The sequence below is a fragment of the Chiloscyllium plagiosum genome, unplaced genomic scaffold (genome assembly GCF_037043375.1).
Source record: "Chiloscyllium plagiosum isolate Xiang-an unplaced genomic scaffold, Cpla_swu_hap1 HiC_scaffold_23, whole genome shotgun sequence".
NCBI classification, from domain to species: domain Eukaryota; kingdom Metazoa; phylum Chordata; class Chondrichthyes; order Orectolobiformes; family Hemiscylliidae; genus Chiloscyllium; species Chiloscyllium plagiosum.
In genome coordinates, this window is record NW_028270161.1 from 26,484,194 (window position 1) to 26,497,905 (window position 13,712).

Sequence of the window (13,712 nt, forward strand, 5' to 3'; positions counted from 1 at the left end):
TACATAAAAATGTTCTCTATTTTGTTGGAGGAATTGTTTGCTTTACCTATAGATTACCAATATAGGATTGAATACAGATACAATTCTTTAGTACAACCATATTAAAAACACTGCAGTGTCAAGGAACTGAACTTTGACCAAACTGTCATTAAAACCTATCAGTGGCATTTTGTTAAATTTTTTTGAAAAACTTGACATTTTTGATTTAAGCATTTGCTTTGACATGTATGCAGCCCCTTTTCGTGTTATGAAACCAGATGTTGACAAGATACTTAGAGATATGTGGAAACATAATATCTCATTCTATCATCTATCAATTAAGCAAGATTAGACACAAACGGGAGATCTTCACTTTTATAAATGGAAAACAATTAGTACATTCACAGTACTGATGTTTTGTACAAGAATCCTCTAGGTAGTAAATAAAAATCTCGTTTGAAGGTCCTGCATTATAAATTGCCAAATCATGTGTCATTCAAGAGGTGTATTTAATTACATGTATCAATGTTTATTAGGAGGGCACATCAGTTTGGAGATCACTGATTTAAAATTTATTGAATGGAATTACACTTTACTAAAACTAATGGTAATCTGATTGGATTCCTAATTGACAGGTGGCATATATTTATGTGGACACGATTTGTGTAGAGCTCTAGTGGAAAAGGTAGACATTTTGAAGAAAAGCCTTTTGGCAAAAGACCTGAATTACACCAAACGTCGCAGTGATGTATAAGCATTTTGGCATGTAATCGCATTACTGATCAATAGGATTTTTAATAGTTCTGCTACCGCAAAGATATACAAGTAAATAGAGCACAATTAAAAGCTCTAGATTTGAAGCAGTTTTTTTTGGTTGAAAAAAGCCTGAAGCAAAATTGTTAATGAATTCAGTTCTTAAACTGGTACAAGTCTTCAGTATCTGAAGTTCATGGTTGAAGTATGCAACTTTGAAAAATTCAGTGCAGCTTGTACATCTTCGTACAGAGGTACAATATCCTTCATTGCTCAATAGTTAAGGAAGAATGATCATAGATCATTTTATGTTTCTTTCACACTTCATTTAGTACTTCTGCGTTTTGTTCACTGTCAAATGGCTAGGTTGGCAAAATTTTCTCATGATTCTGCTACTCTTGTGAATTGAGGTGGTTACATAATTTAGTTTCCATAATGTGGATTCCCTTTTTTTCCCTCATCTCTCCAATTTGCTTGCCACGTCTCTGGGCATACTTTTAAATGCACTGCTACGTTTTGTAAACTGGGTTAGCTTCTCAATTTAAACAAAAAAAGTGAAGGTTATACATTCAAATATTGAGCTGCCTGTGAACAGTGTTCTCTTGATTGTATGTTCTAATCTTGTGCATACATTTCCCCATCAATCCATGTTTTTAACTTACACACTTGATGCAATTTCTGTATTGAATATTTTAATGTAATTTATTTTGGAAGAACGAAGCTCAACTTCACTTTGGATGCTAATTTTGACAGCTTGAATATGGAAGAAATTGGAATACATTTACAATGCTGGTTACAAGTAATTTATTTCCCAGGTATTAATTCCTTGTTTTACCTTCAATTATCTTAAAGTTGTGTTGTGCTGTTTTTGGAGTTTTCACACAATATAGCAGTGGTTAAGGCTGACATTGAGGAAACTCCAGTGTTAATCGACATGATGGTTCTAACGCAAGATCATTGCAAATGATGTACTTTCAGAAGCTTCACATAGCTTCACACAATTAAAATACACCTAAATTGACATACATTGTGAATGCAGCCATTTTAATGCATGTTTGCACATCAAGTAAAGGTATTTGTCAAATGGCATCAATTCTAGTAATGCACATTTATGATTGAATACATTAAAGTAGGTTGACCTTTTCAAGTACGTTAGTACTTGTTAGGAAACATTCAAGAATAAGGAATAGACAAATGTCAGTTTCCAATCTTTCTAGAAATATCAAGAATGATAAATGAGCCATGAGTTGCAGTTACCATCTCTGAATAATATGTACATCTTAATATACAAGTCAATAGCTTAGATATGTGACACCATGAAATTAATACTGTGACAATCTACTACTATACAAAATAATTCCTGTTTCTATTAAGTATGAATACATAATACTATCACTGCAAAGGAGACAACTCTGGATTTCAAGTTGTCAGCTGCTGTATTGCTGTATGCATGGTACAAAATGTTCACAGTACAGCTGAACTGTTCAGCTAAGAGAAGCAATCTAAGGAAGTTGGGATATGCATTCTCTTTTCTTTTGGAAGGAAGGTTCTCTACAAAATGCATCTTAATCAGACTCCATGTAGCTCGATGGAAAGCAAATGTGACCACCTGTGGCACACAAAGGTTGATTGGTACTCTTTCAAATCCACAGTTCATATCTTGTTCTTCTGGCAGTTTGGTGTTCATACATTGTCTTTTTACAGGAAAAGCTGACAAATCTCCAGTAGAGCTTCCTTTTTTGATTTGGTATTATTAAAATGAGCAGTTACCTTCCAGTACGTCCAATGGTTAGCACAGGAAAAACAAAGAGTAATCAATATATGTCACCATATTAAATATGATTAAAATTTACATCTGTCAGTTAATGTAATTTACAGAAGTTTAGTGTTATGGTTAGTGATCAACAGATTACTTTTAAAATTATCTGGTATAGAATTAACAGAACAGAGGGCTTTTTCAGCCTTTAATTTTGATAGGGATTCAATATGCTCGCGGTTTAACTAATTACCAAATTGCATTCTAATAATAGACTTTAAACCCACCAATAGTCATGCAAGTTATTCGCTAATATTCCATAAAGCTTCATCTCCGTTGACTGCTATTTGAGGGTAAGTGAACCTGTTATTTCCTATTACTTTAATGTATCATCTATTTATAGAATCATAGAGATGTACAGCACGCCACAGGCCTTTCAGTCCAACTAGTCCATGCTAACCAGACATCCTAAACTGATCTAGCATTTGGCCCAAATCTCTCTCAACCCATCCTATGTACCCATCCCAAATGCCTTTTAAATATTATTGTACCAGCCTAAATCACCATCTCTGGCACTGTCAGATTGAATCAAATTAGATGCATGTAATAGATTAAAGATGCAATGTATTTTTAGTGTCAAATCATTGAGTCAACATTTGAGAACACCAGAGGACAGCTATTTACCAAGATATTGGATCTCCCCTTTGATGGTCTGCATTGCTCATATAGAGTGTTGTACATAGTATGATTAATTGGAAACATGGGTGATTTGGTGGTGGTAGATAATAGGTTTAAAAGTCCTGTGTGTGGTGGGTGGGGGGAGGAGAGAAGCTGTTCAATTGTGTATGATAACACCTCAGGGTCTGGAAAAAAGATGTTTAGGCCTTGTATTAAAAAAATAACTTGGTCATAACTAGTGGGTGTTTGATGAGGACGAATGCTAATTTAAAAATCTTGAGTCAAATAACTTGACAACTTGATCAAATTTGAATGGTAAACATTTTCATATTATTTAAAATATAACTTGAAATTTGTAGCTAAACATCAGAAAGATGAAAAGACCTCTATTAGAAACCTACTAATTTTATATCGAGATATTTATAGACCAGTATAAAATGAAATAGATGAATATATAGTTGGCAAATGACTTTCAACAGAAGTGAGGCATGGACACAATGAAAATTGGGTTGTGCTCTTACTCTGTTTCATTGTGAAATAGCTAAAATTGGATGCAGGAATGGGAATATTCACAATATTGATGAAGGTTCATATGGCTTCTTTCTAGATGGATAGAATTGAAAATTGTTAAACTTGTATCAAATGTCATTGCAAGTGTGTAACTACAGTAGCACCTCGACTTACAAACGTAATCCGTTCCGGGACCCGGTTCGTGAACTGGATCAATTTTTCCCATTGTTCGGATAGCGTAAGAATGCTTGGACAGCTATTCGCCGCGCATGCGCCAAAGACTAACTGAATGAGATCACGCGGGGCCCGAGAGCTTTTACATTCAACAAGCGTGTAGCAAAGCAGAACAATTAAACCACGTGGTCGCACACAGGCTTTTTGCGTTCGTACCTTCGTTCGTACCTTAAATTTCGTACGTACGTTGAAGCAAAATTTTACATACAATCCTGTTCGTAAACCAATTTATTCGTGAACGGGGTCATTCGTATGTCGAGGCGCTACTGTACTGTGTAAAATTTCTGCTTGCTATGTTATAAAATGGCTCTATAACACCATGTAGGCATTAATATCAGAATTATGAGGTTATATGCATTTGGAAAGAATGAACGGACTGGGTTTCCTTCTCTGAAAAGATAGAGGGGTGACTACTTAATAGAGGCCTTTTGGAATTATTTAAGGTTTTGAAGATAACACTAACTGCTTATTAGTAGGCAAGAGCAAAACTGAAGATTACCAATAGGAGACCAGCCTCCAAAAAGAATTCAGTGGGAACTTCTATGCGGAGTATGAGCATGTGAAATTTAGTACCAATTGGAGGAGTTGAGTTGATTGTTATGGATGCATTTAAGAAAAAAGTGAGGGCTGGAGATCAGAGTCAAGAGTGTGGTGTTGGAAAAGCACAACAGGTCAGGAAGCGTATGAGAAGCTGGATGCATTGAAGCCATAGATTCCTGCTGCCAGCAAAAGTCCATGCCGAATGTAATTCCAAACTAAACTAGTCATACCTGCCTGCTCTTGGCCTGTATATCTCCAAAGCTTTTCTATCAATGTATCTCTCCAAATATCTTTTAAATGTTTAAATTGTACCACATCCACCATTTTCTCAAGAAGTTCATTCCACATATGAACCATGTTTTTTTTTTAAAAAGTAAGTTTACCCTTCGTCTTTTTTTTTTATCTCTCTACTCTCACCTTAAATTTGCTCCCAGTCTTGAAATCCCCCATCCTGGGAAATATAAACTACCGTTAACTCTATTTATACCTCATTATTTTATAAACTTCTATCAGATTGCCCTTCAAACTCCTACGCTCTAGTGTAATAAGTCCAAGCCTTCATAATTCAAACCTTCCATACCCAGCAATATCTTTAAATCTGTTATGAACCCTCTCCTTCCTATAGCTGGGCAACCAGAGCTGGACACTATTCTAGAAGGTGTCTCGCCAATGTTTTGTCAAAGATATGTGCAGGCTAAATAAGTAAGTTAAAGGGTATAACACATAGATGATGAAAGAAGGTTTAGAGTTTTTGAAAAGATTTGTAGCACAGGTTGTGGATGAGTTCATAGATTCAACCGCTGAGCTGGTATGTTTTGTTGCCTCGTTGGGTGACATCAGTGCATCTTCAATAAAATGTTGGTGGTCTATCCCATCTGGTATTAAAGAATCCAGTGTAGCATATATGCTTTTTATTCCCATCATTTTAATTAAATGAACAGTTATGGATTGGTATGAACTTCACTGAGGCTAGAGGTATGGTCAGTGTGGACAATGTTACATTCTCTTTGTTTAGAGTTCTGGTACAGTAGAACAGGCATGTCCAACAGGTGGGTTGGGAGGAGTTGGCTCTTCCAGTCCTTGATCACCTCTGATAGGCTAATGTGGAAGTGGCCTCTGTTTGGAAGAACAGCAAGTTATGGAAGTATCCCTACTTTCATCCAACCTGAGGCCTAGACACCAGAAGCAGTGACCAGTCTGGAGGGAATAGACCCTGCAAACATTAAGGAGCTTGCTGGGCAGGTGAGGGAGTGAGACTGAGTTAGCAAGTAGGTTGAGATGTGGCTCTGGGCAATAGGAGACACTTTCTACATAGGTTCTAGCTCCCTAAAGTCAAAATGAGAATGCAGGCCTGAGCCCTTGAAGCCTTTGTCTCTTATCCTTCCATGGGACATGGGTGTTAGTGCTAAGTCCAGCATTGGTTTCACTGAGTAGATTCCTTAGTCATTTCTGGACTCAGTTACTATGGCTGTGATTACTGTGAGAGGGAGAGTAGAGAGAGTTTGCATGTTTGAGAGTTTTATGTAGAGGACAAAGCCCCTGCAGCCCCACTATGTCCACACTGGTTATCGAGCACTTCGTCTGTATTATATGAACAAGGAATAAAAGTAGACCAATCAGCCCATCAAGCCTGCCTCACCATTCAGTAAGGTCACGGCTGATCTGATTTTTAATTTTCAACTTTATATTCCTACAGATACCCATGATAATCTTTTGTCCCATGGTAATTAAGAATCTACCTTTTAAAAAATATTTAAAATTATAAATGCATTCACTGCCCTTGGAGCAAGGGAATTCCAAAGACACTCAACCCTTTTGAGAGAAAATGGTTTTCATGTCTGTCCTAATAGGTCACCCTTATTTTTAAATTACAAATCCTTGTTTTAGATTCTCTGGGCATGAGGAAATATCCTTTACACATCCACCTGAAGATCTTCGATGTTTTAGTTCAGTCACTTCTGACTCTTCTGAAATCCAGAGGATACAGGCCTCGTAAGTCTTGCTTTTCTTCATAAGGAACTCTGCTCACTCCAGCATGTTAACATGGTAAGGACAGTAAGCAGTATTGTGCACAGTAGACCACAGGCTGCCCTGTATAACTGAAGCACAACCTATTCCCACATTTAATTCCTCTCAATAAAACAACATGCTTTCCTGATGACTTTCTGCACCTACATATAAACCTGTGACTTATGCAAAAGGACACTCCAATATCTGAAGCTTAGAGCTTTGTAACCTCTTACCATTTTGGTATTGGGATTTTTAAAAATTCTTTCTGCCAAAATGGACAATTTCACATTGTTCCACATTATGCTCCTTTTGCCTGTTCTTTGCCCGCTCACAAACTATCCCCTTTTGTATGTTTCAGATGTTCTCATCACAACTTGTTTCCCTACCTGTCTTTGTGCCTTCAGCATATTTAGTTCCTATACGTTTGGTCCTATCTTCAAAGTCATTTACATCAGTTGTAAAAAAGAAATTGAAGCCCAGTGCTGACCCCTCTGGAATATTGTTCATGATATCTTGCCAGCCTGAAAAAAGACCTATTTTATTACTCGCTGCTTTCTGTTAGCCAGGTAATCTATCCATGCCAATGTTACCCCCCAGTGCTATGAGCTTTGTAGTTATTCGTTATGTGGTGCTGTTTTAAGTGTTTATCTAAATCCTTTTTAAATTTTGAAGTTTCTGCTTTAACCACCCTTTCAGGGTGAGTTCCAGATCCACATTCTATCAGATTGCACTTCAGAGCTAAAATGTTTCAACTGAGGTAATATCCTAATGAATCTCCTCCAACCCCCCTCTAATGAAATCACATCTTCCCTATGTAGAGTGATAACCAGAAGTGTTCCAGCTGCCGTATTTAATGCTTTATACAACATGTCTTATTTTTGTGCCTTCATGTGAACCCTGAGACTAAGTGAGCTGGACATGGACTTATCCTTTCCCATCCTCTGAAAGTCCCATCCATAAAGCAGACTGGGAGAGAAAGAAAACACCAGAAAGACAACCTGTTTCAGATCCCCATTTCTGTAATGAATTCTGCTGGGTTAACTCAATATGTTCCACCAGCAATGAAAGCAAGATTTTGTTGGTTAAATCTAACTCCTTGGCACCAGTTCCCTGCCCCATCTTTAGTGACCAAGATTTGGACTCGAGCTCTGTCCCTCTAGTTTTGCTTCTTAATAAAATGGCAAAAACCAAGTTTTACTAGATAATTCTTGTTATTTGACATTTTAAGTGCTCATTTGTATCACATTTATCCACTTTCAATGGAACATGGGAGAAAATGGCTGCGGCACCTAGATCTCTTTAGATAATTGCAAACATTATGTCCACTGGTGAATTATCTAATTCTGGGTCTTAGTTTGAATAATTTCCAATTCATGAGTAATGACTAATTACCACACTTTAATAGAGTAATGTCTGTAATAACTGCTTACACTGTTGTGTTGTCTTGGCGCAAAATGAGCTGGTTGACTTCAAATATCGTTTGTTGCTGACAGCCACTACTATTCACTAAAACAGAATGCACTATGTTCTTTCTGTAAAAGCTAATTATTTGTGAAGGAAATGCCAGTAGATGTCCTCCAGAGAAGAAAAGATTAATTTTTAAAGCATAACTAAGTCTACATGTTGTTTTCATGACTACTGTCAGATGCGTACATAAGATCCATTTATAGTCACTGACTGTAATACACAGATATGTGTTCAATATTAATAAGCTAGTTTCTTCTGGTTCTCCATTTCCTGAACACATTTTGGGGATGTTGAGCCATATAACAAAGTATGGAGTTGGAGCTTATATGGTAGAACGTGGTGCTTTAAACTCTAACTGTAATATTAAACTCAGGGTATTTATCACCACCTGTATTGAGTATGTTTGCTGAATTTGGATTACTATATTAAAGGAGTTGATACTTCCACCAGACCTTGAATACTACACTGTAGGTGCAGTATCTATTTTTGTGCCTCCAGGAAAGTTTTTAAATCAGGAAAATTAATAATTGATATCAAAAATTGCATGCTAAAACCAGATCTTCGAAACTTTGGGACAGCACCCAGCCGATTTTGTTTCTTTGCAATTACTGTCATTATACTTAAGTGAATTTCCCATTTCGCCAAAATAATCTCAAGTACTAATCTCAGCAACAAAAATGTCACTAACAGCCCTGTTGTCCATGCCCCTTCAGTAAATTTAAACTGGAATATAAACTTATTTCTTGTTACTGGAATTAAGAATGTTAATGCTCTGCTTGCATGGTGCCAATCGTTTATCATTAACAGTATCACTGGCAAAACTAAACATTATCCAGCAAATTGCTGATTTTCGTAATGCTGTACCAAAACTGGTTGAAATGACCTCTCTACACTGGTAAGTGATGTCTTGTATATTAATCAAAACAGATTCTGTTTTGTGCTGTCATCTGATTGGTAACAATACAGTGTATAAGGATAATATGCATAGGATTACTCAAAATTCCTCAACCTGCAGATCAAAATACATACCTCATTTTACATTAAGCATTTCCATCATCTGTAAAACAAAAAGATATAAATGGTAAATTATTTTCAAACCAAAATGTCAGTGGTGCTTACAATTGGCCACAAACTTGTGGTCTTCAGCATGATAATATCCAAAATATTGCAGCAATTTCCTCGAATTTAGGACCTGCATTTAGGGAAAGCAACTGTGTATATCTTGAAACCATCTGAAAAATCTATGGTACACCAAGCCTAATCTAGGATGTGTATGTTACAATTTTTATTACAATAAAAAGTCAAAATTTAAGGGAAAGAGAGATGCATTGAATAGTTAAACAATATGTCTGAATTTGTTTAAAGACTCTAACCATAATTAAGATATGAAAGAATGAGACTTTGCATTTGTAAGTTATATGTTCAGTGCCAGAGTGTATATGTTCTTACATTGTCAGAAAATAGCTTATATTTGAATGCACCCATCCTACCTTTTTCTGGCATAATTAGTGGAAAGATTCTACAACATTATATCCTGTGTATTTCAGTGCTGAGTCTCTCAGTAAGATACTGCTATAGCAAAGATAATAGAGGAGCCAGAGAACAAAATAGGACAATGTACTAATTTTCACATTTAACTAGTATATGTAATTTTGAAGATTGCCGTATGATTTTACCCTAAGTCACTCCTAATAATCTCACTGTCATTCCTAGTAGAAATGTTAGCCTTTTAATAAATACATTTGTGGTCTGCGATAAGTTAGTGCCCAAGTTCTGTGGCATCAGCTGCTCTCCTAAATGACCCCTCACTTCCACGGATTTAATTTTTGATCTGATTACTATATTTACTGGGTATTAGTAACAGTGGAAATTCTGATCTGGATCCAAACTGGTCTTTCAAGTGTATTAATTCAGTACCTCACAGGGAGTGAATTTATAAATACTGAAGCAAGCTTTAGTTTAAATTGAGATGTTTTATTCCCCAAAGAGTTCAAACACTAAGAGGAAAGTTATTGAACTACATAAATTCAAAGAATACAAACTGCTATTGTTTTCATTATGACCAGTAGACCTATTTCACTTGGGCAGCATAATCTCTCGAGTATCTTGTAAAATAGCCAGAGAGAGAACCTATTTATGTTAATCTTTTGAAACACTTTGTTTTCTAATTATACAGAATTGCGTGCAGTTCTGGTCTTGTTCCTATCAGAAGGATGTTGTGAAACTTGAAAGGATTCAGAAAAGATTTACAAGGATGTTGTCAGGGTTGGAGGATTTGAGCTATCGGGAGAGGTTGAATAGGCTAGGACTGTTTTCCCTGGAGCGTCGGAGGCTGAGGGGTGACCTTATAGAGGTTTATAAAATCATGAGAGGCACGGATAGGATAAAGAGACAAAGTCTTTTCCCTGGGCGGGGGGAGTCCAGAACTAGAGGGCATAGATATAAAAGGGACCTAAGGGGCAACCTTTTCACAAATGTATGGAATGAGCTGCCTGGGGAAGTGGTGGAAGCTAGTACAATTGCAACATTTTTAAAAGGCATCTGGATGGGTATATGAATAGGAAGGGTTTGGAGGGATATGGGCCAGGTGCTGGCAAGTAGGACTAAATTAGGTTGGGATATCAGGTCAGCATGGTCAAGTTGGACCCAAGGGTCTGTTTTTGTGCTGTACATCTCCTGTGAATCTATATGGTTGTTTTGCCTATAATGTAAACTTTCCTTTTGTTATTTGAACAAGAAATAAGAAATTTGATCTGAAAAGCAGCAACCTTTAGATTATAATTGGGCATTACCATCCTACTCTCCCAAAATGAGGAAGATTCAATTTGCGTAACTTGACAATCCCTGCAGAGCTAAACAGAACAGATAATGTCAAATAAGTTGTGTGTTTTGGATGTGTGCTTGATCCAACGGTGTGGAACCCTACACAACTCACTGCAGTCTTGACTTATGACACCTGAAGGCAACCTTTCACTTTAAAAACATTTTAATTGGAAAAATGGTCAAGGCTCCTGATACAAATGTGATAAGTACCTTGGGGCATTTATTAGATTGAAGGTAGTATTATAGAGCAATTTTCCATTATGCATGATTAAAATTTCATTTACAGATACAATGTTTGCAGCCCATCAGGTAGCTAGGAGCACATGCGTAGCAGTTGGTTGGAGTGTAGTGAGAAATCTACTGTCTTGAGATGTAAATCAACAAGACCGAGGTTCCCTTTAATTTCTTGGAGACTGCAATAAGGAATAGTGCTGGTGCTAATGAAATGGTTTCTGCTGCCTCCAGAGATTTCACTCAAATTTTGTCTAGACCTCTGGCATCCCACAAGTACAATCTTGCTAAAGTAAAAACTGCTCAAGAAATTTACAACTGCAGATGCTTAACTTCTCCTCCTGCCTTGCTGCCCCTAATGGATAATGGTCCCAGAGAGAGCCTTAAAAGTTGAGTTCTCCCATTAGATTAGTACAGGAGGCATATTGTTACTGTGTAGCACAAGGCATTCAAGTCTGATATGTTAATGAGGCAGTATATATGATTGCCTTCACACTCCTGTAGTGAGTCTGTGCATCTTAGGAAGTGCAACAATGCCACATGATATTGCTTTTCTGTTGCAGCCACAAAGTAAGATCAAACTATGCTAAGATAGTTGCTCTTGGATTTGCTTATTAAATTTGTTAAAATTTCCTTAGGTCAGCAGACTTTAAATATCTTTAGCAACAAGGTGAGAGCAAGCATATTATTTGGTGGCAGCAAGTGAAAGAACAATATAGAAAAATCTCTGCCACTATCAAAAAGCTATGAGCAGGTCACCGGTTCCATAGCATATGTGTTAATCTATTTGGCTTTGTCTTAATCGTGGTTGAATGCATATGTTTGGGATTTTGAAGGTATCTATTTTGTATACATTAGAAATTATTTAATGTTTTTAAAGTTAAATGTGCAAATAAAGCTATTTTTACTGTTCCTGAAGGAACCTTGTGTCATTTGCTTTATTCCTTGGTAACAGGCAAATTGGGTTTTGGGGATTTTAAGACATTTGTGATGACTTCTGGAACAGTAGTTCATGATTATTGGCACAATATTTCCTGTTAAATTGTTACATAATTAAAAATTAGCCTCAGAAAACTAAAAGTTAGACCCCAAGATCAAAAGGTAGCTATTATAAGGATCCCTTGGAAAACTAAATAGTTTGTCCTCTGGCAACATATCTGTAACTGCACATCATCCAAATGAAAAAATGTTAAAATCTATTGGAAAAGATGTCACTAGTTTCTACATAGTTGAAGCAGTCATCAATAGAATTAAACATACTGGAACTGAGTGTTTATAGAGCGATACAGAAAATAGTCTGTACGCTAATGCAGAGTCATCTGACAAATCTTCAGCCCAACAGAGTCTGAAAAAACTACATTGAGCATTCTAATTTCTGACACATTTAGGAAGACTGGTGATACTATACAGTTGCTGTGCCTGTAAAAGATCAACTGAAGTTGGTGATAGTCCTGAAAGCTGCTAAATAAATAAATTCTTGTTCGAAGTGAAACTTGATTTCAATTGTGATGCAGTTTTAGGTAATTGCCATGAGGTGGCATTGTCTTCCGTTGTAAAATCTGCTTCAAACAAGTTTTAAAAGTCGTGACTTTATACACGTATTGAATATAAGGAAGAAAGTGAGGATTGCAGCTGCTCGAGATCAGAGTCGAAAAGTGTGGCATTGGCAAAGCACAGCAGGTCAAGCAGCATCTGAGGAGCAGGAGAATTGACGTTACAGGCATAAGCCCTTCAGGAATGAGAGGCAGCTGGGAAGGTCATAGGTAGATGCAGGAGGGGGTGGTGATAATCAGTCAAAGCGGATAGGTGGACAGGCAGGATAGTTCAAGAGGGTGGTGCTGAGTTGGAGGATTGGATTTGGGATGAGTTGAGGGAAGAGAGATGAAACTGGTGAAATCAACTGATGGTACGTGGTTAGAGGGTCCCAAGCAAGATGAGGTGTCCTTCCTCCAGATGTTGGATGGCTTGGACTTGCTGTTGGAGGAGGCCCAGGTCTGTCTTGTTCTTGGTGGAATGGGAGGGGGAGTTGAAGTGGATATGTGCAGGTAAAAAGCCACTGATAGAGACTGTTTGAATAGGTGTTTTTGATTCTGCTTTTGTATTTAATAATTCAGTTGTAAAGTTGAGAAAATAAATTTCAGAGAAGAACTGGAAAACAGAGGCATGTGTGGGGCTCTTAAAGTGAAGCTTAGTTTGGAAAATAGTCTGGGTTGATTATAGAAGTTGTTCTAAGTGGTCAGAAAATAGCTTTTGCTTTAATTAAAAAGGCAAACTTGCTTCTAACACAAATAGTAAACAATATGATTTGAGAGATGTTGCTGTGCACGAACTGCCACATTTCACTATGCTAAGTATCACAATGCAAGAATTCCCATAAAGCCATTTAAGAAAGTCTGGAAACGTACTTTAATGTACAAACTCAACAGGAATGGGAAGAGATCGAAGACAGGAGATCAATTTTTAAAAATCTTAGAAGTGGCTCACAAGGTAAAATATGTATTCAGCTGTGGGTTGGCAGTCACCACAAAAATCATGCAAGACTTTCAAGTCCTGGCAAATGCAACCATTGTGGGGTTCCTGTGGCACAGTGGTGGTGTTCCTGTTGCTGGGCCAGAAGACACGTGCTCTAGCATATCCAGTTACGTTGATTAAAATACAGGTTGTTCTGCTATAATGCAACAATTGTGTTCCTCTGCAACCTCTCACTATAGAAAATCACACTAGTGAAAAC

General features: G+C 37.1%; 1 protein-coding gene across 1 annotated transcript in view; it reads right to left on the reverse strand.

The window, feature by feature from the left end:
* Positions 1–2,368: 2,368 nt before the first annotated feature.
* The window catches only part of lhfpl3 (LHFPL tetraspan subfamily member 3), a 295,504-nt gene continuing 284,160 nt past the window's right edge, over positions 2,369–13,712 (reverse strand). Inside the window, exons 3-4 of the mRNA XM_043713862.2 lie at positions 8,957–8,984; positions 2,369–2,502 (exon numbers count right to left, since the gene is read on the reverse strand). Of these exons, the coding sequence (XP_043569797.1) occupies positions 8,968–8,984 (17 nt within the window). The 3' untranslated portion in view covers positions 2,369–2,502; positions 8,957–8,967. The remainder of the gene's footprint in view (positions 2,503–8,956; positions 8,985–13,712) is intronic.